This window comes from Lepisosteus platostomus, chromosome 10 (assembly GCF_059453375.1).
Source record: "Lepisosteus platostomus isolate fLepPlt1 chromosome 10, fLepPlt1.hap1, whole genome shotgun sequence".
Classification (NCBI taxonomy): Eukaryota; Metazoa; Chordata; class Actinopteri; order Semionotiformes; family Lepisosteidae; genus Lepisosteus; species Lepisosteus platostomus.
Genome location: NC_142620.1, coordinates 20,815,020 through 20,842,257, shown reverse-complemented (window position 1 = coordinate 20,842,257; position 27,238 = coordinate 20,815,020). Strand labels below are relative to the sequence as shown.

Here is a 27,238-nt window from a genome sequence, read left to right as displayed (position 1 = left end):
AGTTTCACAGAGATACTTTACAATTTCAGAGGGATTCTTCAACTTTCTGAACGGAGATCTCTGATAGCTCTGTGAAACGGAAAGAAACTAAGCACCTAACTTAGTTGAAGAGTTGGTATGCTCTTGTGTATCATATAACACAATTATTTTAATGTTGCTAATATCGCATAACACCATATTTTGGTATAGGAGAAAATAACAGCAATATATTGACATTTGTGTGCAGCTTCAGACGTGAATATACATGATGTAGTGAGGTGAAAGCACTTAAAACTCTTAAGATGAAACAATATCTCCTCATTTAACTAAGTATAACTTCCATCAATTGAAATCTAGTCAATAGAGAATATTCCTTACGTGATATCATAATCAAGTAAACAACAGTGATGAGAGATGAAATACAATCCTGAGAGACAGGGTAACTCATCTCCCTGGACCAGAAATTCCACACTAGTTCTGTACTCCAGCAGGGCACAAGAAGTACCTTTCACATTAGACTTTAAACTGCAGCCTTGTCCACAGTTCAGAAGATTCCACAGCCTTTTTCTTAAGAGCCAAGTTTAAAACCAGGTAATGGTTTGTATCTTGTATCTGCCTAAAGACCTTGTGTCTCAATTACTTTTAAAGATTGTTCCCAGTGCACACCCAAGCTATTCCAAACAAAACAAAAAACTGGAATGTCAATGTGACTTCCTGCTTTACATAAAGTCACATTATTATAAATAATATTCACTGATAAACTGTCTTCCCTATATGGTGTAGATAAAGGAAAGCGTGCACTTAAAAAAAACACTGAAATATTGCAAGCAGAACCTGCAATTATCTAAAAGAAAATCCCTTATTAGTTATGACTCATCCTTTATATACAATTTTAGACATGATAATAAAGTAACTGTGCCTTTATATTATCACCCACATTTGGTCCTTGAAGTTTCAGGGATTTGTGGATATTAGACTGACATTTTTCATTTTGCCTTTCATATTTAAATAGGGGCTTCTAAAAAATCATTCAGTGGTGTGTGTTTCACAGTGTCAGTGAATGTAACAAATCTTTATGGATAAAGACAGCATTACCAAAAGTACTGGGACTGTGTCAGAGGCCAAGTGCTTTATAGTGGCATGTTAGTCTAAGGAATGGTAGAGTCCATAAGGCTATAGAGACATTATGATTTCTAAAGTCCCCTGTGGAGAAAATTGTAAGACTAAAGAAACTAAGTCCTACAGTATGAACCATAAAACGTGTTAACAACAAACTGGTCTGTCAGGACTAAAAACCACCACCACACTGGAGATCAAGACACCAACAGATTTGTCTGTATTCTTTCTATGCTAAGAACTGCAATGCGTACATAAACTTTGTCGCAGGACAGGCATCCACAAGCCAAAGTGTGTGTCTGTCATTGCATTGACGCAAAAGGCTTATAGTTAAATGTGGAGGAGATGCTGTGGTGCTACGTAGTCTCACGGTTTGGTCCAGGGCAGCCACTTTTTTGTAATGGATGCCTTGATCCTGTTCATGTATTAGGACATTCTGAACAGTTCTAGCGAAAATGATCAGTATGTATGGAACATCTACTGGCACAATTCTGTGTCAAAGCTATGAGTTTAACACAACAGTTCCGGAAGAACTTAACTAAAAATATTTCAGAGAGAAAACTGACCTCACTCGTGTACAACACCTGTGGGTTGAACTGTAACAGCAAGAAACTAACTTCTCCTGCTGCACTGAAAAAAACACTCTGCAGGAGGTAGTGGGAAGTATCCCTGGCAGGACTGCAGCATTGGTAAGGCCACGAGTGAACTTGAGCACTATGTTAAATACAATGTCAACAGGTATAGTTTGTTACTAAGGCTGTTGTCCCAAGACTTTTGGTAATACAGTATAAATATTATCAGTCTGTAGAAAATCTCTGTGTTTTCAGTATTGGAAGGAAAATGCGGACGTACAGAAAAAGCAAATGAGCAGCTGTCAAGAGGCTGAGCTGGCCCTGGTGCCCGCAGTGTACTGACTGAGGCGCGGTGGAGGACATGTCCAGGCCCTATAGGCAAGGAGCAGGCCGAGGGCCAGGGACCAGGTGCGAACAGGAGACAGGAGGAAGGCCAGGAGGCCGTATGTCTCCAGCAGGAAGATGCAGGAGTACGCCTGCCAGGCCAGCAGCGCCAGCATGGTCAGGTTTACCAGCAACGTCCGCATCCTGCCAGCACGCTGGAAATGGGAGCGAAAGCAGTTGCCGCGACAACGCAGGTTCAGGCTCCAGCAGAGATAGCAAGTCAGGGGCATGTTGAAGAAAACAACCTGAAACAAAACAAAGAACACAACTGTTTTTTAGAAGACATAGCAATTCACAGCACAGCACCATATAGTGGGAGTTTTAATTTTTATTTCGAAAGAAGATTTGCACAAAGCTATTTTAAGTCCACCATTACTTCAAAAATGTTTTGAACTACTATTCTTTTGACACAAAATGAAGAAAACTCAACTTAATTGGGAATTACCTTAACTATAATATTATGGAAATAAAAAATACAGTGGCGTATAACTTTGTAAGATTTCAATTAAAAAAAAGAATATTTCTGTTCTTGAAGGTCAATTAAAAAAATTTATACTTTCAGAGATAATTTAAGTGTCTAAGGACAGAAGTTCATTTTTATGAGGTATTAGAAATACTTTAATGTAACTCTGCACATACTTTATCAAATATTGTTAAATTATGTAACTCTTGATATATTATCTTGTTATGTAACTGATGATGTAGGTATACTAAATAAATCTTGATAAAAAAGGCAATAAATACCAATGTTTTTTATTAAAACTACAACATGAAGCTCATAAGTGTAAACTCACGCACAACACAAAAGTATGAACAAAAACATTCCAGTGCCCAGTGAAAGTGCAGTACCATTGCAGTGAATGGCCTCTATGATCACAGAATCTGCTATATGAATAATGAGTACTGGTAGCTAATGGTTTAGCTGGGCTATTAGCTGGGCTACTTCTTGTGTGTATTGTCTATGTAAAACTGAGCACAAATTGTCAGTTAGGTTGACCTGAAATGTGAATGTACAATATAAAATTGCAGTGTTCACTTAAATGAGAAGAAATGAAGACACAGTAACACCACATTTCTGCAGAGTTTGTTGTGGACATGATTAAAGACGGCATATAATTTTCTGATGATACTCATGTCTTTAAAGAGGGCTATCATCTGGATCTGCCCAGCAACTGTCCTGTTGACCTTTGCCCTGCTCAGGCCAGTATTCAGGGGCGGGAGAGTAATAATGTGGGGCTGATTTTCATAAAAACACAACCACACCCATGACAGGGGCAGCCCAGGAGGGGCCTACCAGGCAGTGCTAAGCAGCTGTTTGTATTCTAATCGTGCGCTTTGCAATTAAATACATGGTGCAGCATTTTTATTGCGCTTTACAACACAATTACATTAAATAGCCTATGAAGCAAAAACTGAAGGACCCTCGTAAGCACAAACAGATGAGACTGCACATTTGCCAATTGTGTCAGTGTTTTCTCTGTTAAAAATGTAAAAAGAAACATGCCCATCTCATTCCAAACATGTGGAAAGGGGATGAATGTCCTAAAGAAGCTTGATTTGTGTGCCAGAGTTAATATAAATTATTTGGGTTAGCTGTGTTTTATTTAATTATTGTATACTGGCTTCCTAGCGAATACTGGCCATACATAACAAGAGATTCAACTACTTCTGCTCTTCTCCTTCTGGTCCAAGGTGACCCCTACAATTTAGTTCAGGAATGCCTTCTAAGTATATATTACAACTCCCATACAAGTATTATGACGCAGATTGTTTAAAATTAAAAAGAGAAGGTATAATCTTTACACAAAGGATTATGGGAATCTGGAACAAGATACCCAGCTATGTTGTCGAGGCTGATGACTTGATACCCACTGTAAGCAGGAGGAAGATATTCTCAGATAATTAGCTACTAGCCATCAAACAATTCAATTCACACACCTGAAAGATTCCTACCACAAACGTCAAGCTTCCTTCTAGAAAGTGGCCATCCACAAACACCCCAAATGCAAAGCATGCCCCCTTGTGGCCATCAATCACATCGCCAACAAACCAGGGACCTGGAAGAAAAACAAGACATTACAGCCGGTTACTATTTCAGAAAAATTCCTTGGTATGGACAACACTTACCAACTACACCAACACTAATGGAAAATAAAAGAGCATTTTAACAACACTTTACAGTTTCTTTCCTAATGATGGAATAAAACAGCAAAGATATTGCAGGAGCCTTAAAGTCCAGACAGGTGAACATGTAAATTGCCCAAGGTAGACTGCATTTAGAACACTTTTCTTTAATCTGTGAAAATAAACACTGGGGCTCAATGGCCTGAGTTATGGTATTGGACTAAACTATGTGAAAGACAGCAAAGAGAATGTGCGACTGGAATGTCTAAAAAGGGCACTAAACTGGACTCTTCTTATCTTCTTATCTCATCAGTGCAACGTGTACTATGGCCTCACCAAAGGCAGTGTAGAGGTTGAAGAGCAGTAAAGAGTAGTAGAACATGTTGGCTTTGCTGAAAACATGAAGAGACAGACATGCCTGGGAGCAGAAACCTGTAGATCCTGGCAAAAAACAAATACAATAAAAACTTTAGAATGTTTTAAAGTAGTTCAGGAGCAGACAGTTACAGCACAATTACAATTACTGTTCAAGAAATACAAGTTGCTGTTATTTCTATGGGTCTTGAACTGAAGGACCAAATCAGTAATTACATCAAGTAAAAAAAGAGCAACAGTAGAGTCTGAGCAGAATCTGAGTGTCTGCTGTGTTTGTTACACAGTCCCAAACAACCTGCTTTCATTTATAATCTTTCTCTTCTGCATTTATTGTTTTCTGGTTCAAACAATTACTTCTAATATTTAATGTTTGCATTGCCTGCCACTTGTTCTGGGAGTTATTGTGTTCATTCTTCCTCAGCTTATGAAGTTACCCAGCCATTTTCTGCAACTTAGTAAAAAACAACTTAAGGGGGAAATGTTTGACTTTATTTTTCAATTTTATTTTTTAAAATAGGTTTTCAGGACTGCAGAGCAAGATGGAAAATCAGAAGGATATGCTACTCGATCTGTGCTTGTAAACTCATGCCAGAGCAGGAACTTAAATCTTAAGTTTGCAATCGAGAATGATCTAATTTGAACTTCATAAAGTTAAATGAAAGCTTTTCCATGATTAAAATAATGAGAGATAATAAAAAACGCTAATAAATCAAAAGGTAATTTTGAAGGTCTCCATACTTTTAAATGTCCCCATTTAAAATAAATGGCATGATAGGAATTTCTAAAAAAGACTTCATAAGACTGCAGATTTGAACAGGGGTATTAAACGACAAGCTGGAAAACATCCCAAAATCTGCAAATGTGTTTCTGTCAGGTATCGGGGGAGCAAGAAAAATGTGCGTGGAGAGAAGGTGTGCTTTGTGCCGAACAGAAATCAGAGGAGCTGGGACAAACGCCTGCGTCTTACCTCTCAGAGAGGGGGTTCCCAGGTAGCGGAAAGCCACAATCAGGGCAACATTAAACACCACCAGGAACACAAAGGCGACTCTAGCCTAAAAACAAACAAGTCCCGAAGAATGCTGTCAAACCGCGGTTCCAGCACGCTTGGGAGTCGTCAAGCAGGTACGCATCAGAGAGATTACAGGTTATCACTGTGGGGAGGGAAGAATCGATTTCTCCTGAAGAAAGATCTGCTGCAGTTCTTAAATCCCTGGTTTCATTGCCTGATGTGGGAATGTTGAACTACTTCACAGCTTTAAAACAAAATGCTGTACAGTTGCACCAATAGAGACAGCCAAGTTTTGCCAGATCATGTTTATATCTGTATTAGAAACATAATAAAAAGCTGTCTAAGCATCTGGTGTAGGCCCTGCATAGCACACAATTACTATTGTTTTTTGTGCTCCCTAGTATGTCACATATATCTTGTCATTTTAGTGATATGGGTGTTTGCATACTTTTCATTATTTTTTCTTAAAAGACAAAACTCTCCCCCCACACACACACACTTTTCACACTGCTCACTGTCAAGAATCATTCAATTAAATTCAGCTGTTCTTCTGATGTCACAGAAGTGTTGCACAGATGAATCAGGACGTGAAATAAAATACTTAAATTATATACTTTTTTAAATAATAAACTTCTATAAGCACATATGGAACTTACCTCTGCAGACATCATGGGACTGTACGTGTATGGAAAAGGCAAACCAGACAAACATTTGAAAGAATTCTTTAAGTAAATACCTTATATAAGGGCTGTATAAGTGATTATAAAATCCACTGGTTTGTTCCAAATAAAATAAAGAACCTTTATGGTGTAAATATGTCACATTTCAGAATGTTACAAGGCTGAAGAAAGGTCTCTTTTTGATTTGGTGACATTAGCAGTTTTCATATTTTAGGATTGCAGATCATAACATTGTTGATGGACATGGCCTAGACCCCACTTTCAGATGATCATTTCCCATTTAACTGCAGTTCATCTGTTCATAAGAAGGGACTGTCCTTCAGGGTAGGAATGTAGACAGGAAATGAGTCACAAACACACACAGGAAACAGTCAGTGCTGTTGTAGGCAGCTGTGCGAGCAGGAGAGCTTCTCACCAGGATGTAGTGGTCAGTGAGGAGTATGAAGGACTGCAGGAACCCGAAGCCCAGAGTCACCTTGCCGTCCAGCGTGAACTGCTGCTCTCTCACTGTCGAGCGGCCAGCAGAGTCCTGTCCAGAGAGAGACTCCGAGTGACACACGCCACGCTGTGCTGTGCTCCTACTCATCTTCCCTGTTTCGCTTCTCCCCATTCTGGAGTACGAGCTAAAGCAAGCCCTGATTTGAAACAGAGGTCACGGAACTGTGTCTGTACGTGTTTCACAAGCCGTGCTGTGCTATGCCTGTGAGCCTCAAACATTTCAAATACAATCTACTCTCTGACAAACGTCGCACAATACCACCCAACAAGTGCCTCGAGCACTGCACTTATGAAACACACTTAAATAAGGGGACTGATAGCCCTGTGACTAGTACCAGATCAGGCTAATCAATAGCAGATGGTTCTGTGGTCAGATATGCGGATCAGCTCTTCTCTCCTCCTGAGAGGAGCAAGGATGCAGTGAAGACGGGACAGTGAATTTATAAGTATCTCTCAATTCATCTCCATTTTACCTCTCAATAATTCCATTTAATACTATACTTTGCAGTTATTGGGATCCTGTGAGCTCCAAAGATAGTCCCGTTTAGTGCCAAAAACAGATACAGTGCCTTGCGAAAGTATTCGGCCCCCTTGAACTTTTCAACCTTTTGCCACATTTCAGGCTTCAAACATAAAGATATAATTTTTTTATTTTATGTGAAGAATCACCAACAAGTGGGACACAATTGTGAAGTGGAACGAAATCTATTGGATTTTTGAAACTTTTTTAACTAATAAAAAAATGAAAAGTGGGGCGTGCAAAATTATTCGGCCCCTTTACTTTCAGTGCAGCAAACTCACTCCAGAAGTTCAGCGAGGATCTCTGAATGATCCAATGTTGTCCTAAATGACTGATGGTGATAAATAGAATCCACCTGTGTGTAATCAAGTCTCTGTATAAATGCACCTGCTCTGTGATAGTCTCAAGGTTCTGTTGAAAGCGCAGAGAGCATCATGAAGACCAAGGAACACACCAGGCAGGTCCGTAATACTGTTGTGGAGAAGTTTAAAGCCGGATTTGGATACAAAAAGATTTCCCAAGCTTCAAACATCCCAAGGAGCACTGTGCAAGCGATCATCTTGAAATGGAAGGAGTATCAGACCACTGCAAATCTACCAAGACCTGGCCGTCCCTCTAAACTTTCAGCTCAGACAAGGAGAAGACTGATCAGAGATGCAGCCAAGAGGCCCATGATCACTCTGGATGAACTGCAGAGAACTACAGCTGAGGTGGGAGAGTCTGTCCATAGGACAACAATCAGTCTTACACTGCACAAATCTGGCCTTTATGGAAGAGTGGCAAGAAGAAAGCCATTTCTCAAAGATATCCATAAAAAGTCTCGTCTAAAGTTTGCCACAAGCCACCTGGGAGACACCCCAAACATGTGGAAGAAGGTGCTCTGGTCAGATGAAACCAAAATCGAACTTTTTGGCCACAATGCAAAACGATATGTTTGGCGTAAAAGCAACACAGCTCATCACCCTCAACACACCATCCCCACTGTCAAACATGGTGGTGGCAGCATCATGGTTTGGGCCTGCTTTTCTTCAGCAGGGACAGGGAAGATGGTTAAAATTGAGGGGAAGATGGATGCAGCCAAATACAGGACCATTCTGGATGAAAACCTGTTGGAGTCTGCAAAAGACCTGAAACTGGGACGGAGATTTATCTTCCAACAAGACAATGATCCCAAACATACAGCAAAATCTACAAAGGAATGGTTCACAAATAAACGTATCCAGGTGTTTGAATGGCCAAGTCAAAGTCCAGACCTGAATCCAATCGAGAATCTGTGGAAAGAGCTGAAAACTGCTGTTCACAAACGCTCTCCATCCAACCTCACTGAGCTCGAGCTGTTTTGCAAGGAAGAATGGGCAAGAATTTCAGTCTCTCGATGTGCAAAACTGATAGAGACATACCCCAAGCGACTTGCAGCTGTAATCGCAGCAAAAGGTGGCTCTACAAAGTATTAACGCAAGGGGGCCGAATAATTTTGCACGCCCCACTTTTCATTTTTTTATTAGTTAAAAAAGTTTCAAAAATCCAATAGATTTCGTTCCACTTCACAATTGTGTCCCACTTGTTGGTGATTCTTCACATAAAATAAAAAATTTATATCTTTATGTTTGAAGCCTGAAATGTGGCAAAAGGTTGAAAAGTTCAAGGGGGCCGAATACTTTCGCAAGGCACTGTATCTGTCTATGCGTCTGTCTGTGTTGTATGTGTGAAATGAGCAGCTTAGCACTTAGTGCTAGGGCATCGACTTTCACAACGTGACTGAGTAGCTTTTTCTAGTTCTTGGTTTTAAATGCACTTATACATAATATTTTTTTTATGCTGTTTTTACAATTACCCATTATAACAAATGGACCATTTGCCTTTCAGCTAGTTTTAGTTATTTTCTCAATTGCATTTTTGAAAAATGATAAGATACTGTTTTCAGCAGCGTGAGAGCACCATCAGTGTGTTGTTGAGCTCCAGTAATGGTCTCCAGAAAAGCTAGCCCTGCCCACGTGACATCAGTGTCCTGTCCTTCTTTACGCTAATCTTGAGAGCAGTTCAGTTCACCACATCGTGCAAAATTGGCACCTACTCCTTTAACTGGGATTTTGAAACACACCCTGTGGACACCCAATATGAACTTCAACAGAAAATACTTCACATTAAAACCAGCCGGGACTACAAGGAGCGACATCTCTTGCTCTGTAATTGAGAAAAATTGTGTCTTCAAAGACTGCAATGAATGAAAAAATTGTTTTTACAACCTAGTAAGTACAGTAAGTGAAGAGGACACCTCCACACAACCCAACGCAGCGACTGCACTTACCTCCACTTTGACCCTGATGGAGTGGAGCCCTTTGGAATAGCTCTTGGGGTCCCAGGCCAGCACATACAGCGGTCCTTTCACAGGATGAGCCTCACCGAAGGGCTTCTGGTCGATGCTCACGTAGACCGCCGTGATCGGGGCTTCCGAGAAAGCCAAGATTCTGACGAGATCCAACACAAGGACAGCCCGATGACGTGCCCCACAGTGTTCCACAGTTCCTAATCCTGATCACATACTTTCAGTGTGGGCTTGTGAACTAATGGTCACCTATGTTTTGTATGTCTGACAACTTTGCATGGACGGTTTTACATTTACATAGACTGTTTGCACCTAGAACCCTAGCTTTAATTTCTAACATATTCACAATCTATTTGAAGGGGTTTATGTTTCATGATGGGAGTTCTCCTCTTGACAAGAGACCAGATATGGGGCAAGGCACCCAAAGAGGCAGAAATATGTTGCTAAAGCAAAATTAAAAACAGAAAAATGCCACTCAAAGAATACCATGAAGATTAACTGACTTTCTGAGGTAGGGGGGAAAACAATCACTGAGGCCTGTAACCTGTGCATGGCTGAAAAAAGTCCCACAGACATTGAATTATACCCAGATTTTCAAAGGTTTCCAAACATGTAAATAGTTATGACAAAACCTCAGCCAATCTGCCGGCATCACTGACTGTGGCTCTGACCCACTGGCTTTGTAGTGTATTTGTTGAGCCTTATTTCTGTAACACTCGGAACTGCGGTGAAAACATGACCAGGTGTATTAAAATCAATCATCATACAGTTGTAAGGGGGAATTCCTTTGACTGTTATTTTGTCCTGGTGATCATGGGAACATGAATGCGGTGCTCTGGAGACCGATTCCCCAAACCTGATGTGTGTGGATTGCCGGATCCTGCCCAGGGGTTCGGTGTCAGGGTTGGCATACAGAGCAGCCTTGGGGTTGGTGATGAGGACGACTGGCCACTCCTCGAACCGCAGGTCCGAGAAACTCAGGATGTCGTGGTCCAAGGCCAGCACACGGTACCTAACAAAGGCAAGGAGGTATTCAGAAGCCAGTATTTAGAGCCACTCTGGTGTGCTGCCAAACAGAATTCAGGCCACGGGGACATTCAGAAATCATTGTAAACTGAACAGTGAAACACAAACCAAAAATCCAGTAGAAACTACATGAAAGTGCGTTTTGAGCACCTCTTATCCAAAGGGTGTATGGTGTTCAGCTATGTTGTTGTCATCTTTCAAGAAACATCTGGTTGAAGGGCCAAAGGGCTTACTGTCTGGCTTGTAACCTTTCAGATTGTAGTTAGAATGCAAAGAATTTTTAAAAATGCCATGGATTTTGAAAAAATATGGGGAAACTGTGACGTAAGAACCACTGTTTGATCATTTGTTAATGGATAGCCATGAGACCTTAAAGTGTCTTATTATTCAGCCATTATCACCCTCTTCCCAGAAAAGAGAGAGTTTTTGTGTAGCTCCAGTTCAAAAGCCGTTCCTCCAGAGGCTCAAACGAAGTACTGTGTGGAGACGAGCGTGGTCTTACCTGCGGTTGTCCATCCAATCTCCTAGCTCCAGCTCCAGGGTGCCCCGCGGGTGCCGGCTGTGCAGCACTGGCATCAGGCCCCCTAGCGTGTGGAGGTGCCCACACAGGTATGCCACAGCCGAGCTGCAGAGCCGAGACAGAAATGGGCACTCAGGGCCGGGACGGTTTGAGGAAAGCTTTCCCAGATTCCCCTCCAGATCCAATCTAGTGGGACGTTTATCTCACTTTAAAGCCAAACACTTTAAGAACTTATTCTGTCTGTATTATCAGTTCAAATGTGTCCAGCAAGAGCAAAAAGCAGGAGACTAAATACAGTTTAATACGAGCCTTTTATAGTTGGGACTGGCAGTGAGGAAGACATGTGAAGCTATGAAAAAGCAAGACTGATATTTGAAACTGATATTTTTTCACATTAGCATTCCCTATGTTTCTTTGATGTTTTCCTAACATTTCTGAAGAAATTCAACTTCTAATCTCCAATGGCGTCTTCAATGTTGAGGATATTTGTATGTTAGAATAAAAGACAGTGAGGCAATTTCTAAAGTCTATGTTATGTACTAAAGGAACTTAATGCCTCATGGTACATTTCGTAACCGTCTGCAACTGTCAAAGATAATGTTCATTGTGAATGAACCAGGAGGACCCCAGGGCCCAACCACTCAACCAGCACCTTTGCTGACTGAGCCTAGTGACAGCAAACAGACAGTGACCCGAATTATATTAAGACGACTTCATGTAGGCCTTTTTATAATCTTTTTTATTGAATTTCACCGTAACATGGTAGTTAAATGTGATTTTCAATCTTATTGATTTGAATAGAGGTAACTGGATTAACATTTTGTCACCCTCTTGTAACAGCCCCTACATCACTTTTGGATTGGAGTCTGAGGGAATAATGCCATCTACAGTGTACAAACACCACTTCAGCTGCAACCTGTACAAAACCAAACACGTTCGTCTTGTCCGATTACCTCATCACCTGTCGGATCCCAGGAGAGGTGGAGATAATGGTAGACGTGGTATAGTGTCCGAACCAGATAGACTGGTTGCTCTTCTGGCTCTCTAATTCAAAGCTGCGAAGCTCATCCATTTGAGTCTGAAAGGAAAATATTTGCTTACTACAATTTAAACAATACAAAGCCACTGGCTTACTTTTCAGCCCTCTAAAGAAATAAAACCACTTTTTAAGTTGCAGATTTTAAGTTACTGCATGATTTTCAGCAAGGAGAAAACAACTGTGTCACAAGTAAATTCTAAAGCTTTATTTGGGTCACAGAAGATACAGTTTTAAAAAGGGATAAAGAGACTATTTTCAGATCTGTTCATTGAGCCTTCAAAGATATTAAATGGACTTGATTAGATAAATTGGTCTTAAAAACCATTGTATGGCATGGGATTAGGTGAAGAGTTTTAAAGGGTCTAGTTATTTATTTCAGTCTATGTTTTTTGTGGGATGAGAATTTTCTACAGCAAGAAATGTTTTATTACTTTTCCATATTTTCCCCTAGACAACAGTGTTTCAACTACAGATTACACAACAATTGCATCAGAATCAGTATTAAGCAGTGTGAGAGACATTACAGGTTTGGACATCTAAAATAATATTTCATTCTGTCAACCTCTTATATAAACATATTATACATATATTATATATATGTAATATAAACTGATTCTTAATAGGTTGTTTAACTTGTATTTTCTGTGGTACATCCAGACCTATTTCAAAGGACTTTTGTTTTGTAATTAAAGCATACTTTACAGTTTGTGGGAATATGGAACAAGCTACTAAGCCATGGTGTTGAGGCTGGCTTCTGTCAAGAAACAGCCGGATGAAATCTCAGATCTGTCAGCCAATATCAAATGGTCTAGATACTGTAGGTCGAATGGCCTCCTCTTATTGGTAAGAAGGCAGGAGGTGCAGACAAGATGGCAATTCATGTCTTAACCATATTTCCCAAAAGGCAATCATACTTGACCTGCCATCCTCATCTTTAAACCAACCAAATTGCCTTCTGACAAATGGACAGGTGTTGGTTTAAAGATCAGGACGAGGTTGCTTCCAATATTTTGCATCTGCCATCTATTGTGTGTAGTGTAGTAGTGTGTAACATACCCGCCTTGTGCCCCTCCTTCATAACGTTCTTCAGTGGGTACACAGCCCACTCGTCTAGTACATCCTTCAAAAAAACTGACCACCACAATGCTTTGCACTGCAGTAACATTTGCTCAGGTGCTAAGAAAAAATGAGCACCTATCCATTTTCCAAGCCCGTGTGAAACAATTGTGAATTAAACTACCTTACTTTCTTTCCACTGCTATGCTCTCTTTTTCCAAATTTGCAGTGAATAAAAACCGGAGCCTTTGTACTTTTAGGCACTGTGGTTGGTGTGCCGGAAAGCCAGAAAAATTTAGCTCTACCTGATTCAAAATTCCAAAGAAGTTATAGGGCCTTTTGGGTCCTGGTGTTAGAGTGGCATCAGCACAGATGAAAGAGTAGTTTCCAAAGGAGGTCTGGTGGATGTAGTGAAAGGAGCCCACTTTCTGATTAGAAGAGTATTTCCTGAATCGACAAAACAGCAACATAGGTTACTGGAAATGAAGACAGACTGTTGTAAAAATTCAGACTGGCACGGGTGTTCCTGAATATTAATGTGTCTGTGCAGCGTTCTAAAGTATTTTGAGGTACGAGTCTTTCTTCATGAACCTCTTGGCAATATTTCTATTAACAAGTAATTATAAATTATCTTTGCCTCTATAGCATTGCTAGAGACATGCATGCAAAGAGAAGGTAGGACCAGCCTCTTACCTGTAGTAGTTGTTGACACTGTCCACAGATATAATGTTGAAAGCATCTAGAAAGAAAGACAACTATTTGGAAAAAAAGTGCTGTCCTCAGCACATTTCCTTCTAAAATTCAAAAGTTACAAAACAGCTAAATTCCAGAAAGAAAGGCTGGGCCTGGTAAGTACTTGGATGGGACAGAGACCTTCAGACAAATCCTGGCTATCACTGCAAGAAGTGCTTGTGGACCAGTAGGTGGCACTCTTCCCTCTGGAGGAATTTCAAAAACAATGTCTCTGTATGACGAACATGAATACAGCTCTATAGGAAGCATCATTCTTCGGATGAGACATTAATACACATGCACATACTGTAAATGCTATATAAATGTCAGTACCCTGTGCAAACTGACAGGCTGCATTTCAAATGAGCCAGGCCCAGAGCTAAAAATCATGCCACTTCTGTGCTGATGAAATTCTTCAATTTTATGATGAAATATTAATCACGATTTATCAAATGCTTCATTTTACACTCAAACAGGTACATAAGTGTTTGGTACTTCCTCCGTAAGCAGTGTATCTTAACTGTACTCTGAGGGAAATATTCAGACAGCTTTAAAATCTGAACTACAGTAGGCTGTGTTTTATAAAGGAAATGAAACTCCTAATTGTGCATCAGCTACATGTGCTTTTCGTGATTTTAATACCAAATAATAACAGTTTGTTTCTTCATCAAAATCAATCTTTTCTCCTCAAGTCAAGTTACTCAAGTTAGTAATTCAGTTAGCCCATCTGAAAGCTCATACCGGTGGTAAGTAAAGGAATGTGGGGTGTATGGGGGACCATCATTTTTGGTTTAGAGCTGGAAAATGTAACAGAACAAAGCTACTTTTAGGGATCCAGCAAATCTTGCGATTACATTTTAAGGAACTTTGCTGCTAATTCTAGAAGGCTAATGCTACTTCCTGAAAAAAATAAAATGGCACAGAAGAGGAAAATCTCACATTACCCCCCAAAACAATCTAACAATGTCACATCTTCATTTTATTAATACAATTTATTGCAACGTCTACTGATGCATGGATTAAGGCCTTGGGAGGCTTCTTCTCTTGTGGAAATATGTCTTTCATTCTGGCTTAAGGGGAGAAAGGGCTCCTGAACTAAGCACGTGCAATCACCCAAAGTCTGTGACTCGTCAGGAGTATATGTGCAGGCAATTATTTGCCTTATCCTGCTGTCCTGAGCCAAGGAGCTTGCTGATTTGGGTTAATAATAATGAAACCAGATCTTCTGCTGAGTACCGCTGTCAAAGAGGTTTTATAATTAGGGTCTTTGATGCACAGCAGGAACGTAAATACCAAGCTCATTTTCAGTTTTCGCTGTGGAATATGAAAGGTGGCATTGATAGTACAGTAAATGGCAACCCTACAGCGCTACAGCTCTGTGCTTCAGCTTAGCTGAAGCTAAACCTGTATTGCAAACCAGCTAGGAACTGTGTAGGACTCATCACCTGACTAGAGCCCATTCTAGTTTCCATGGCAATTAGCAAACTGAGAGCCCATGACAACCCCACCCCCAACTGTGATGCTAGTTCATGGCAGGGTTATCCCCAGAAAATGTGGGTGTCCATTTTCACAGTTGTATGGACTAGAGTAACTGGGGTAAAGGACATTGTTTGGGGTACAACAGCAGTGCTCACAATCTTCCAGCTGGGGGCCCCAAGTCCTAACCATGACTCTTCACCTCCCCTCTTTGAAACAAACCCTCTTAAAATCAATAGTGCCAAGAGGAAGAAAAAAACAAATAATAAATAAATAATAATGTATAGTTCTGAGTACTTAAAGTCTTTAAATGATGAAAGGCAAAGTACATTGCCTTCTTATTTCCTGAAGACAATTACTTCTACCTGAATTCTACATGCTGTAGACCTAGAGATGGACCTAGTGTTTCTTTAAACACATGAGAACAATAGGAAGTCATTTGACCAAATATGTCTTTCTTCAATGGAGCCTAACTCCAGCACACCAGGCCGATGTTCAGATTTTACATGTCTCTTTAATTCTCCATCTTCCTAAGAACAAGGAAACGCTTCAACTTGGACAGTAAGAAATTAATTACTTCAATTAGGTAATTATGGGCTTAGGAGTAAGAAAAACCTGAACCCTTCTGGTCCTGCAGGACTGGAGCTGGGCACCCCAGTCCTAGGTATACAGTACCCACATTGAGAATACAGAAGGCTGAAGGGTAGGTTGCACTGCATGAAAGCAGATTACCAAGAGAAGGAAACATATTCTGGGATCTCCCACACTTCATCTGAAATTTGTGACGTAATGTTATGACAGATTCAAGTCATAACATTCCATCGTGTTCTTAAACAACATCCTTCTTCATTTACATGAATCCACCCTCTTTTTTTGATTGTTGTTTTTGCATATTTTCTTCCTGGCTAAATTCAAATTCTGGCATGCACCCAGATGAAATACGTTCTTTTATCTAAAATGCTGGCATGTGGTAATTACACTATATCATTGGTGTTCTATAAAAAGAACAGCTTGAAAAACGTTACAGATTGTCTCCTCGTCAGCATAACTTCAATCATGCTTTGGACAGGATCTAATTTAGAGTCAATGTAAATTAAAACAGGTAGAGAAGATGGAGGTAATGGTTTAATGTTCGCCTGTAGTGCGTGCCTGTAGCAATGACACCCTGCATTTGCTTTTCGTACCATGGTTCCCTCGAATGTCTATCCACTTGGTTTTCTCCAGAACTCTCGAGCGCTTCAGGACGTTGTGGTAGGCCTGCCACTCCACTTCGTGCTGCAGAGAGCCCACCTTGCTCTCGGTCTTCGCATCTGTCAGGTCCCCTGACACAGGAAAGCAAACACAAAGAGGTGCCTCAAGTCCGAATCCTTTACACAAAGAACAGTGTGTGTCCACTCTGAACAGTTCTGACCTGTCCCAGAATTCTGATCTGCTAAGTGTTACTCCAATCATACTGTAGGTGTATGCTACCATGTAATCACAGGACTCATGGACGCTGAACACTTTAAAATATGGAATATGGCAGCACTAATTGATTGATGCATATGGTTCTGTGTCTCAATAATTCATATAATTATGTCCAGTCCAGCCTCCTTCCCCCTCCTATGCCCTGGAGAGATGAACCAGTTACAACAGGACTCAGCTGATGCTGAATTATTAACAAAGGCAGGACTGTCAGTCTTATGTATTACGTTTTATTCTGAATGTCACTCTGAATAAGGGCTCTGAGTCATCAAATAAATAAAAATGGATATCGATCATAGCCCAAGACCCAACACTACCAAGAATGGAATTTTAGGCAATACATACTGTATTCACAATACAGTTTAGCAGAAGAAATCTATACCAAACAGGAAATGGAGTCTAATATTTCCCTAGGTGGTCTATAACATTTTATGACTTCTCTCCACACTTTGAGATTTTCATGAAGAAGAGATTACCGGTTGCGAGAACTAGATCGGGTTTAATGATGTCCACTGTTTCTGTGCAAAACTTCTCAAAGTCTGGAACTCTTCTGCGATCGTGAAAACGACTAATATGGATGTCCGACACCTGGATTACAAATACATTGACAAAGCAGTGTATAACATATTATGTTCACATAAATAATACAGACACTTGACTCAATAAATATAATTTCTATGAATGCACACAATAATGAGATATTTGAACAATTCTACTTGTCATTCACAATTTTATTAACAATTAAACAAGAATTCAAATTTCAGTTTTTACCAAGAATAAAGTCAATTCTCCAAGAATTAGATAATAACTCTCCACTGTAGCCTATTGAATATATATATAAATGATCTTTCCAAAGCTTTAGATTCATTATAGACAATACTGTACATTAATATTGCCTACACTTATTAAGTTATAATACTGTACAGTGGTTTCCAGATTATTTAAAATTTGATTTTTCAGGACTGAAATCTTTTTGTTCCTAAATCAGCATAAAGGAAAGCCATGTGGTTCCAGTTTAGGCTAATTATTATTTACTAAACATTAATAATATAGGCCAGAATGTACCAATGTTGCACACAGGCAACATTGATAATGACAGTAGATTGTATCCCTACTTGGGAATAGGTCACTAGAAGATTACCAAAAACACAGATCAGTTTTAATTAGTATTGCCATTCTGAATTAAGGATTGCAAAAATCATATAAGACTGAACTTCTGTCATTCACCATGTCTTAAGAAAAATGAAAAAGCTTAAACTATTGAGGTTAGATGAATCTCTTATTTTCAAACCTCAAACAGATAATCTTTCCAGAAGACAAACTGGGTTTTGATTTTAGACCTTCATCTTAATTACGAACCTTCTTCTTCCATACAAAGATTTTAAAGACATCCATCCATCCATTTTCTAACCACTTCCTCCAATTCAGGGACTTGGGGGATCAGGGCCTATCTTGGACAGCAACGGGATAAGGCAGGATACACAGACTCCAGTCCATTGCAGGGCAGACAGACACAAACACACACACACTCACACCAGGGCCAAATTTCCTAGAAGCCAATTAACCTACGGCTGTGTCTTTGAACACTGGGAAGGAACACCAGGATCACCTGGAGGAAACCCAGATGAATAAGGGGAGAACACATGCTCCATGCAGATAGCACCCTAGGAATTGAACCCAGGGCCCCAGCGCTGCAAGGTAGGGATGCTAACCCCCTGTGCTACCATGCCACCCATGGGCTATGGCATTTTTTTTAACAAATGTTCTTGTTTAAAATGAATCGTGGCTACTTAAATATATTATTCTCCTGTTTTAAAAGTTGGAAATATGTTGCGATTGAGAGATCCTGATCTCAGTAAGACTTCGTAGTTAGTTCCTAATTTTAAAAACAACAAATCGCTGACAATAGATTGTGTATTGTACTCTCAAAGATCGATACAGATAATTTATTATTACCAGTTTCTTTATTCGTTTTGGTTGACAGAGATGTCATTAGCCCATGGCTTCACCTGCTCAATCTAATCGTGTTACTGTAAGTACTACGAGGAAACCACCTGCAATAACATATCAGTTATAGTGTATAGTGACCTGACATGCCCAAACTGTCTTCACATTAGGTTGAGCTGACGTAAGTTCTATGAGCTCAGCGCACATACGTACTGTGTGCAGATCCTTACCTGCAGAAACCAGAAGATATTATCCGGCTCCTCGCCGGGATAAGGAGGGATGGTATTCCAGTCTGTCTCATTGGTTGTTTTGCGAGTCGGCTTAGGAAACCGTGAGGTATCGTACACATCCAGTAGCAATGATGCCAAGCAGGCGAACACCAGACCTCCAATGACCAAGCCGCTGAATATCTTGAGCATCCTGGCAGATAATAGACTCTGAGCAAAGCGGGGACAGAGCAAGCTCCGGTCGCCGGGAACAGCAGGTGAAATCACAGCAGTGCTAAAGCGTCCCCATTTGTGATATGTGGGCATGCCCTCTGCTTCGCCGGCACGCGCAAGCCTTCAATACATGGCGCTTCCTGCTTCCGCAACACAGTCCCTATTCAACAACAGCGGGCCAAATGTTACTGTTATTGTCCCCACAAGCTGCACAGTGTCGTACCGTCATTCTGTTTTTCCATAATAATACGATGACACCGACAAGCACGTCATAGTTTTCCTACCACCTAAAATAGTTTATTTTTAAGATGTTGCACTCAAGTCCCGATTTATGGAAAACGTAATAGACACTAGGATTACGTTATTGTAGCGCAGATGCCCACAGTTCTGCACAAGTTTGAGTTTTTCGCCTGGCAGCTGTTGCGCACCGTCTGTTGTGCAGTTATTTTAGCACAAGTCTGCGCAGATCACCTGCAGATCGGCGCAGCTTTAAAAAGAACCCACAGCTGCAAAATATTATGCAGCGGACTAACAACTGTCTTTCTACTCAATTGTTTATTTTGAAGGCATTTTTATACGCCTACAGTATTTGCTCTAAAATCTACGTCTTAACAGTTTTAATCAAAAATCCTATTTAATCTGGAGTAGCTGCGTGTGACGTCTCACGTTGGCCGTGCGTGTGACATCCTTGAGCAACTAGGACGCCGCCTGTGCGTCGTAACGTGGCGACACATTTCCTAACCGTTTGTTTCGCTCAGGGAATAACTGGATTAAAACCCTATGAATCTGAAATTCACGACCACCGATTACAATAACATTTTATTTATATTTTGTGTTGTTGTAGTTGTGTTTAGTTTTAGTGACTTATGGAAAAGGTGGTTTATTATTAACTAAAATGAGGTGCCACTATCCCATGTGAATAGTGTAAAGAGAATTACCATTTTGGCAAAAGAATGCAATATTCGTAAAGAGAACGCGCATTCTGGGGCTCCTGCATCTTGTTTTCACTGGTCTCTGCCTTTTAGCGTGTAATTAAGTCCTCCGGTCGCAGAATGTCGCTCTCGTCACCACAGTTTAAACTGAATGATACTCATCAGTAACCAAACTAATTTACAGCTAATAGTAACGTTTACAAAAGACAAATAATATATTTATCTTCTTGTCGCATTGAATATACACAACAATATGAACGTTTACAATTGAATACAGCAATCCCGATCAACATAGTTATTACCATTAAAAGGTTTTGGCAAAATACTGATTATTTTTATTCAAAGCGACTGACGTTTTCATTGATTGATATAGTTTAACATTTTACAGGAGCAATTGGTGCCGATCATTTACAGTAGGTCGAGGTTACCGCATTCATGATACACCCAGGATTAATCAGACAGAGCTCTAGTCAGGACTCCACACTGTTGCATGTTGGCCAGAGGGGGGCGCGCTGTTGACTGCTGGATCTAAACCCATTCTATGGGTTGGTGACCTGGGTGCGTTTTCTTCTCGTTTCACTCACTGTCAGATTATTTTAAGAGTAAAACGCAGTGAAGAACTCGTAGCCCTTTTCAATTTACCATCTTAAATTTAATTATCGTACTACATTTAAGGGAAACTTTGAAGTTAGGTCTTTTAAAGTCACGCAACAACGAACGAATGGGATATTCTAGATTATCCTTACTTATTTGAACGTCATATTGAAACACCTTTTTTTGCTTTTTTCAAATTCCAGATATCTTAGGTAGCTTGACATTTCTGAGTGTTTTCGAGCCGTACTTTTGAAAAATGTCTAAATGAGGGAATGATTAGATAAGGTAGTAAACTATCAGTTAAGAACAAATAAAGGGTTATTCCATGCTGAAAAGAGAAGAAACAACGTTTCGGCTGTGGAGCCTTCTCTTTTCAGCATGGAATAAACCTTTACTTATTCCTTTGCAGCCTACGCATGCTGACGCAGCTACCTACTTGAACTTTTGCAATTTGGAAAAAGCTCTCGGTTCCACAATTGAACCAGCGATTGACTTAATAATAGGAATGGCTGATTTAATCTCTTTAATATATTGGATATCACCCTTTTAGCTGTTTAGTAAAATAACCCCCAAAAAAATCACCTTGTTAGTTCAGCCAAGGCCTCGGCTGGAATGAAACCCAACAGGGTTACGGAGCTCCAGGACTAAGACTGGGACTCCTGCATCAAGAAACATGATGTTTGTGCCAGACACCTGAAGTGGAGAGCATGCAGGAAAAATATCAGCACTCATCAGAATGTTCTGAGTCTATAACAGAAGTAAAATCTGGACTTTTTAATTAGTCCTACGAAAGAGCCGTTAAATAAGAATATTTGACTCAGGTGAAAGTTTTTGTTAAGTATTGTTAATTCACAATTACAGTATTGAATATACTGTAGGACGTATAGTAACAGATTTTGACTAAAAATGTTTGAAGCTGCATAAAAAGTAATTCAGACCCATCCAAGCCTATTTCTGATTGCCGAGGATTGTATTTTCATGTGGTGACGATAGGTGCAATGTAAAAATACATCGTCTTGTTTTTTTTTGCTAAAAAATAACTAGCGGATTGCTGTTTAGACCTGTGCGCACCTCCGACGTGAAATGAATTCTCGAGCGCCATAACTCTATATCATACAGTACTTTGATTATATGACTCTTATAATCAAGCAACTATAAAACCTATTCAATGTGTGTTGCTGTAAAAAAAAAATCGTTTGGAGTTCTCATATTTCGGGAATGTGTGCAAATAAGGATGATCTGTAAATGAAGGAACGCGACAGTAATGTGTACTGTATATAACAGGTAGTTATACATGTAAATCATAAAGGTAAACTTTAAAAATGAAGCTCACTACAGCCTCATTGTGGAAGTAAATCAACGCTGTGAATTCATCACATTTAATTAACGCTGTATTTACGCATTAACAAATTGTTTTCGAAGCTTATTCTGCGGACCTTTCAAGTAAATTAAATTACTTTATTAAATTAAATTAAATGGTTTGCCATTGAAAGTCTGTCGTGTGTTCAGGGATCTCGGGTCGGTCTGGCAGCACAGAACCCGGGGTGCTGCCGCTGTAGTAGCCTTCCTGTCCTTCAGTCGCACTACGACTCCCAGGGATCTCATCGTACCAAGGCGTATTCCTAGCTACGAAATATCCTGTCGCCTAGGAAACAGTTCTTCGTAATTCTGTTTCCTTTATGCAGTGTATTTTGCTACTGAATAAGACGACACTCTTTAGACGAAAATAAGTTAAAAAATCCCAGTAGGTACCCCCTAACGTATTAGCGTTTAAAAACCTGATAAAACAAAGCGTATGTTTCCTTCTTGAAACTGCGTGTGCAGCGTGAACGCGCTTTTAATGGGACTTCCTTTAAAAAAGTATTTTTAAATTAATATACATATTACAGCAAAAGGGAAGATACCAAGATACAGCATGCATGGATTCAGTTCCAGGTTCGAATTACAAGAAGTGACAATTTAAACTAATCTCAAAATCATACTTTTCAATAACGTTTAGGAAATAATTTAGATTCCTGAAGAGCCACGTTGTAAATACAGCAATATACCATTTTGTAAAAGCGACGTCATAGTTTTTAAACCATGTTTTGTATTTTTATGTAATTAATTTTCCTAGAACAGGTATATGGGCTTAACTATAGAAAACCGCCATATATTATCTATGGAGGAAAGACAGTCAAATCTTAAATTGTCACCGGGAAATTGTGTACAGTTCCATGTATCGTTCCCAACAATTTAGGAAACCTTCATTCAATTAATGCGTTGGACTCTGGAGAGAGCCCAGCCACCTTACCAGGAACTGAAAACTCGCTTCTGACCAATCGCTTGCGGCGTTAGTCCACAGTCCTCTCTCTCATTGGTCATTGGGCTGTCCTGATGTTCGGGAGGGGAAGGGTTTAAAGCGCGGGCACGTTTGAATAGCACAGGCGCGCGCCTCCGACCCGGCTGTTGCGATGCTAGGGAGCGCGCGCGCAAGCCGGTGGCAGAGAGGGTAGGCCGTGACGTCACCACGGAGCCGCAGGAGATGCTGAGGTGACAGCGGAGAAGGAGAAAAGGGACGATTTTTTTTACACATCTAGATGCCAGCATAAACAATAAGCAACTGCTATCCAGCGTCTTGACTACACCGTTAACCATGGGGATTTTACACCGTCGTCGACACTGAAGCAGAGCCAAGGAGGTCTCCTCACCACACCCGTGTCCCTGTAAGGGATACACGCACAGCGAAGGTAGGGGGATCCGAGGAATTGCTGTTTTGACAACAAATATGGACCCGTTTGGGAAACCGGGGATTTTTATAATGGCAAGGAATCACGGGGGTAGTCGGACACGGGTTCTTCAAGGTCGTTGTGTGAAGCAGAGCACGGTTCTCAGAAATGTCCGGCAGGAACAGCGTTGTCCACAGTCCGGGGTTTGTTGGTTGGAAATAAATCTGCACTCCGTTGCTAGCAAGTCGAGTGGGAGGCGAAAGTAACGCTAGGTGCAAGGGTATTTAACACTGCAGGAGTCCGGGGCTGAGACCGGCTGCGAAGCTCTCAACGCTGTTTTCTCGGTTTCTTTGAATCGCAGACTAAATCGTCATTCCGGGCTGATTTGTACCGTTTAATGCGCTTGCAAACTTGTGGTAAGAAAACGACTTTCAAGCAGCTAAGATATGCCTTGGATTTTTTTTTTACAGATACGGGCTTGTACTGCATCTGTCCCCGGCCCTCGAATTGTAAATAATTCAAAGGAAGGGGAGGTACGGGGGAAAGTGTATCGATTGGCTTTGTAAATCAGTTTACCCTCGGTCTGCTGTCTGTTCATGCCGGGGGACAGCAGCTGGTCTCATTCCACAGTCTGGAGATGAATAAAAATCACATAGCTGAGCCGAGTATTTCATGACAGTCGAATGGAGTGCATTCCTGCTTTGACTTCTGTGTATTTGCTTGGCAGACAAGCCTTCGAGTTGATATTCAGATGAAATTTGACGTGTCTCAGTACAATACGTGCAGTAGAACGTCGTAAAATAATTTGACCACTCTTGGATGCGAGTTGTTTCGTAGTTAATTTTACAGTTGTCCTTCCTCTCTCCTTAGTCCAATAGCTTTTATTCATTTGATCCAATTTAGGAGTTGCACAGGAATGCGTTAAATGGTTATTGTGAAGTAATCCAATTTCGAGTATGCGTCTAAATGTTATTCTGTCGTGAATGTGGTTCAGAATTAAATCTTAACAAAGCCATTATGCATCTATTAAAACTCAAGAAGCAACAGAATCTGATCTGTAAGATTGTTGCCTTTGTGTAAATGTTACTGCTTGGACAAGTCACCACGTTGCTAGAAGGGACACCGAATATGTGGATTTTCAGAATGAAATTCAAAGTGCCGCTACTTACCTTTTAAGGTCTTGAATGGTTTGGCTTCTGGCTACATCAGTGAGCTGTTAACTCTCTGTGCAGGTCCGTGTTATTTGCACTGTTGGTGCTTTGGCCCTCTTTGAATTCCCAGTACAGGACTCTGAACCCTGTGGGACCCCAAGAGACCAGACTTCCTGTTCTGCTGCTCCCAGACTGTGGAATGATCTCCCAGTCCTTATCTGATATTGCAAGTCACTCAGCACTTTCAACTCCTGTCTTAAAAACTCAATCTTATCCTCTAGATTTTGATTAATGTACTGCTTTAACTTTACATGTACCTGTTTTTTGTTTGCTATCACGTACAGTGCTTTGTAAGTTCTCATGAAATATAGAAAATACAATAAACAATAGAGTGGTTGTTAAAATAATGTTGTTTGTTAGTATAAAGTTACTCAAACAAGGAAACATGGCATTGGGATCTCTGTCTTTACTGGGATCATTAGTCAAATTAACATTTTAGCTGCATAACTTGTAAATTAGTGAGGGAGACTAATTTGGAGTCTTACAAGGCCACACATACAGACAAAAACTGAACCTAGACCCTGGTTTTACAGTTTTCAGTTATTATTTGGACAGAATATTTAAGCACCTTTTCATTAAAAAAACCTCAAACATGGAAGAACGTAAATGAAGTGTAGTGCCATTGAGTGGAGTGTGACCTAGTCATTTTCTTAAGGTTCAGTAGGAACATAATTCCTTTCCCAAGGAGGCTGAAATTAGTATCCCTCACTGGTGAGAGAACAACCTCTTTCTTTTTCAGGACCTGTCACACAGAATCCAAAGAGTTGGCATTATACTCTGTAATGTGTTTCGCCTCGGATGAGTGATATTTAATATGGGTCATATGCAGTGATTAGCTAATTGGTAAAGGTAGCCCTCAGAAAAGAGCAAATCCTGGTTTGTGACTGAGTCTGGGAAGATGCTGAGACACAGGTTTGTCAGCTCTGCTCCTTGGCTACATTTGTCTTAAAAAGTCCTTTCTTAAGTGCTCAAAGTTTCATCAAGGAAAAGAGCAACACTCCCTGGGTATGTGCACACAGAGGTGAAAAGATCCAGACACAGGACAGCTCTGGCTCAGGTTGAGTGGTGTGTCCACATGGCAGGAGCTCTATTGTTAAACAAAATCGAGTATTTTCTCCTGCTGTATTTGCTCATGAAGGAGGAGGAAGAGAGGCACTGACGCACAAACACACCACTCGTTGGCCTGGCCCAGGCCTGGCTGCGATCGACAGGGGGGGCTTGTCCTGCAGGGAAATCTAAAGGAAACAAAGGTCCCATTTAAAAGATGCAAGGAGGGCCAGAGCTGGGTGCAAGGCAGAAGGAAATAGCCACTGTACTCTATCATCATCAAGAACAGATCAGGACTGAACCATGAGTAAAACAGAGACTCTGTGTACACTGGGCAAGAAGTGAAGAGGAGAAACCAGAACTGCTCTCACTGTGTGACATGGTGTGGGGACCGATAAGCCAGGAAAGATGAATTTATTAACAACATCTGATCGAGATATAAACAGAGCATGTTTACGCAAAAAATGAGAAATGGAAATATGCTTGTAGGCCTTACTGCGATGCCGGTATTGATTAGTAATAATTATTGTGCCTAATGATGTTTTGTATTGGAACAGTGCTTTTTTGTTCAAGAGGACCTAAAGTTTTTAGCCTGTAGGAAGGAACTTACTTTAGTCACTACTTAAATCCAGCACCCGCCTGGGAGGCTTACAAAAGATCAGGTAGACAAGCAAGAATTTAATTGAGAGGAGCATTTATTTAAGCTAGATTGAGCTTAAATAGTGTTAGTGGCCTATCTGACAAAGGTCCATGGGATTTTACTGATCACAGACAGACATGACTAATTAATTTAACATCTCATCTGAAGAATGATATCTCCTCCAGCGGAGTGGCGCCTGTCATCGTAGTGCAATTTCTGAACCAGGGGGAAGTGTGTCACCTACAGGCCCACAAAGACGGGGTGTGTGACAGAGGTTTTTTAAATGTTATGAATATTCCTGTTACTCGAAGTACATTCCACGTGGGGGTGTATCTGTTGAAAAAGAGTCTTTGTCCATAGGAATGTTTCTAGCAGGGAGTGGGATTATGAGAGAGATCTAATCGGCTCGTCAGCAGCTTCTTGGTAAAAGGTTGCATAGTGCCAGTTCGGGATAGATGCATTTCTGCAGTAAAATATCGTGAAACAGGATATTGGGAGAAGAATGCACATGTGTGCAGTAAGCCTTTGTGGGAGTATTTAAAAAAAAAAACGTATGGGGGAAATCAAAAAGGACTCCTAATGCATAGCAGTCCGATCTGTTTCATGTATTTCATTTTTAACCTCATATGTTTGTCATGTGAGTGCAAATTTGCCGATCATGTTAATTAGCTGAAATATAAAGATACATGTTTAGCAGTCTACAGCTTGTAAAAACGGAAATGGATCAGTGTCATGAGAGTCGTTCTATTCCTCAGTTTGTTGAATGTCTTGTGAGGGCTTTTATTTGTGTGGAGGGCAAGGCTGGAATATGGAGATGGACTTT

The 27,238-nt window shown here is 40.5% G+C and overlaps 2 protein-coding genes and 1 long non-coding RNA gene across 5 annotated transcripts in view; 2 read left to right on the top strand and 1 right to left on the bottom strand.

Annotated features, from left to right (window-relative positions):
• The window catches only part of LOC148653566 (uncharacterized), a 154,290-nt gene that overhangs the window by 73,737 nt on the left and 53,315 nt on the right, over positions 1-27,238 (top strand). The gene's annotated exons all lie outside the window — the stretch shown is intronic.
• tmem62 (transmembrane protein 62) lies at positions 121-19,965 on the bottom strand. Its single transcript, XM_088648745.1, has 14 exons — positions 19,074-19,965; positions 17,373-17,484; positions 16,617-16,754; positions 13,918-13,963; positions 13,530-13,671; positions 12,083-12,207; positions 11,112-11,234; positions 10,440-10,595; positions 9,566-9,725; positions 6,655-6,768; positions 5,518-5,602; positions 4,512-4,616; positions 3,990-4,108; positions 121-2,296 (listed from the first exon to the last, which is right to left on the bottom strand). Exons 1-14 carry the CDS (start codon positions 19,374-19,376, stop codon positions 1,970-1,972), a joined length of 2,055 nt encoding a protein of 684 aa, XP_088504871.1. The 5' UTR covers positions 19,377-19,965; the 3' UTR covers positions 121-1,969.
• The window catches only part of LOC148653565 (tau-tubulin kinase 2-like), a 57,309-nt gene continuing 53,315 nt past the window's right edge, over positions 23,245-27,238 (top strand). For 2 of the 3 annotated variants that reach the window (XM_088648751.1, XM_088648749.1), the window contains exon 1: positions 23,245-23,538. The gene's annotated coding sequence lies outside the window, so the exon portion shown is untranslated. The other variant, XM_088648750.1, reaches the window with a different exon arrangement.

Bases quoted from the DNA above. Each gene is read 5' to 3' on its own strand.
- tmem62 (XM_088648745.1), bottom strand. From the start codon at position 19,376: ATGCCCACATATCACAAATGGGGACGCTTTAGCACTGCTGTGATTTCA. The intron at 13,964-16,616 runs GTACGAAAAGCA...CTTTCTTTCTAG, and splicing joins AGACATTCGAGGGAACCATG to ATGCTTTCAACATTATATCT. The intron at 5,603-6,654 runs GTGAGAAGCTCT...GTTTGTTTTTAG, and splicing joins TCACTGACCACTACATCCTG to GCTAGAGTCGCCTTTGTGTT.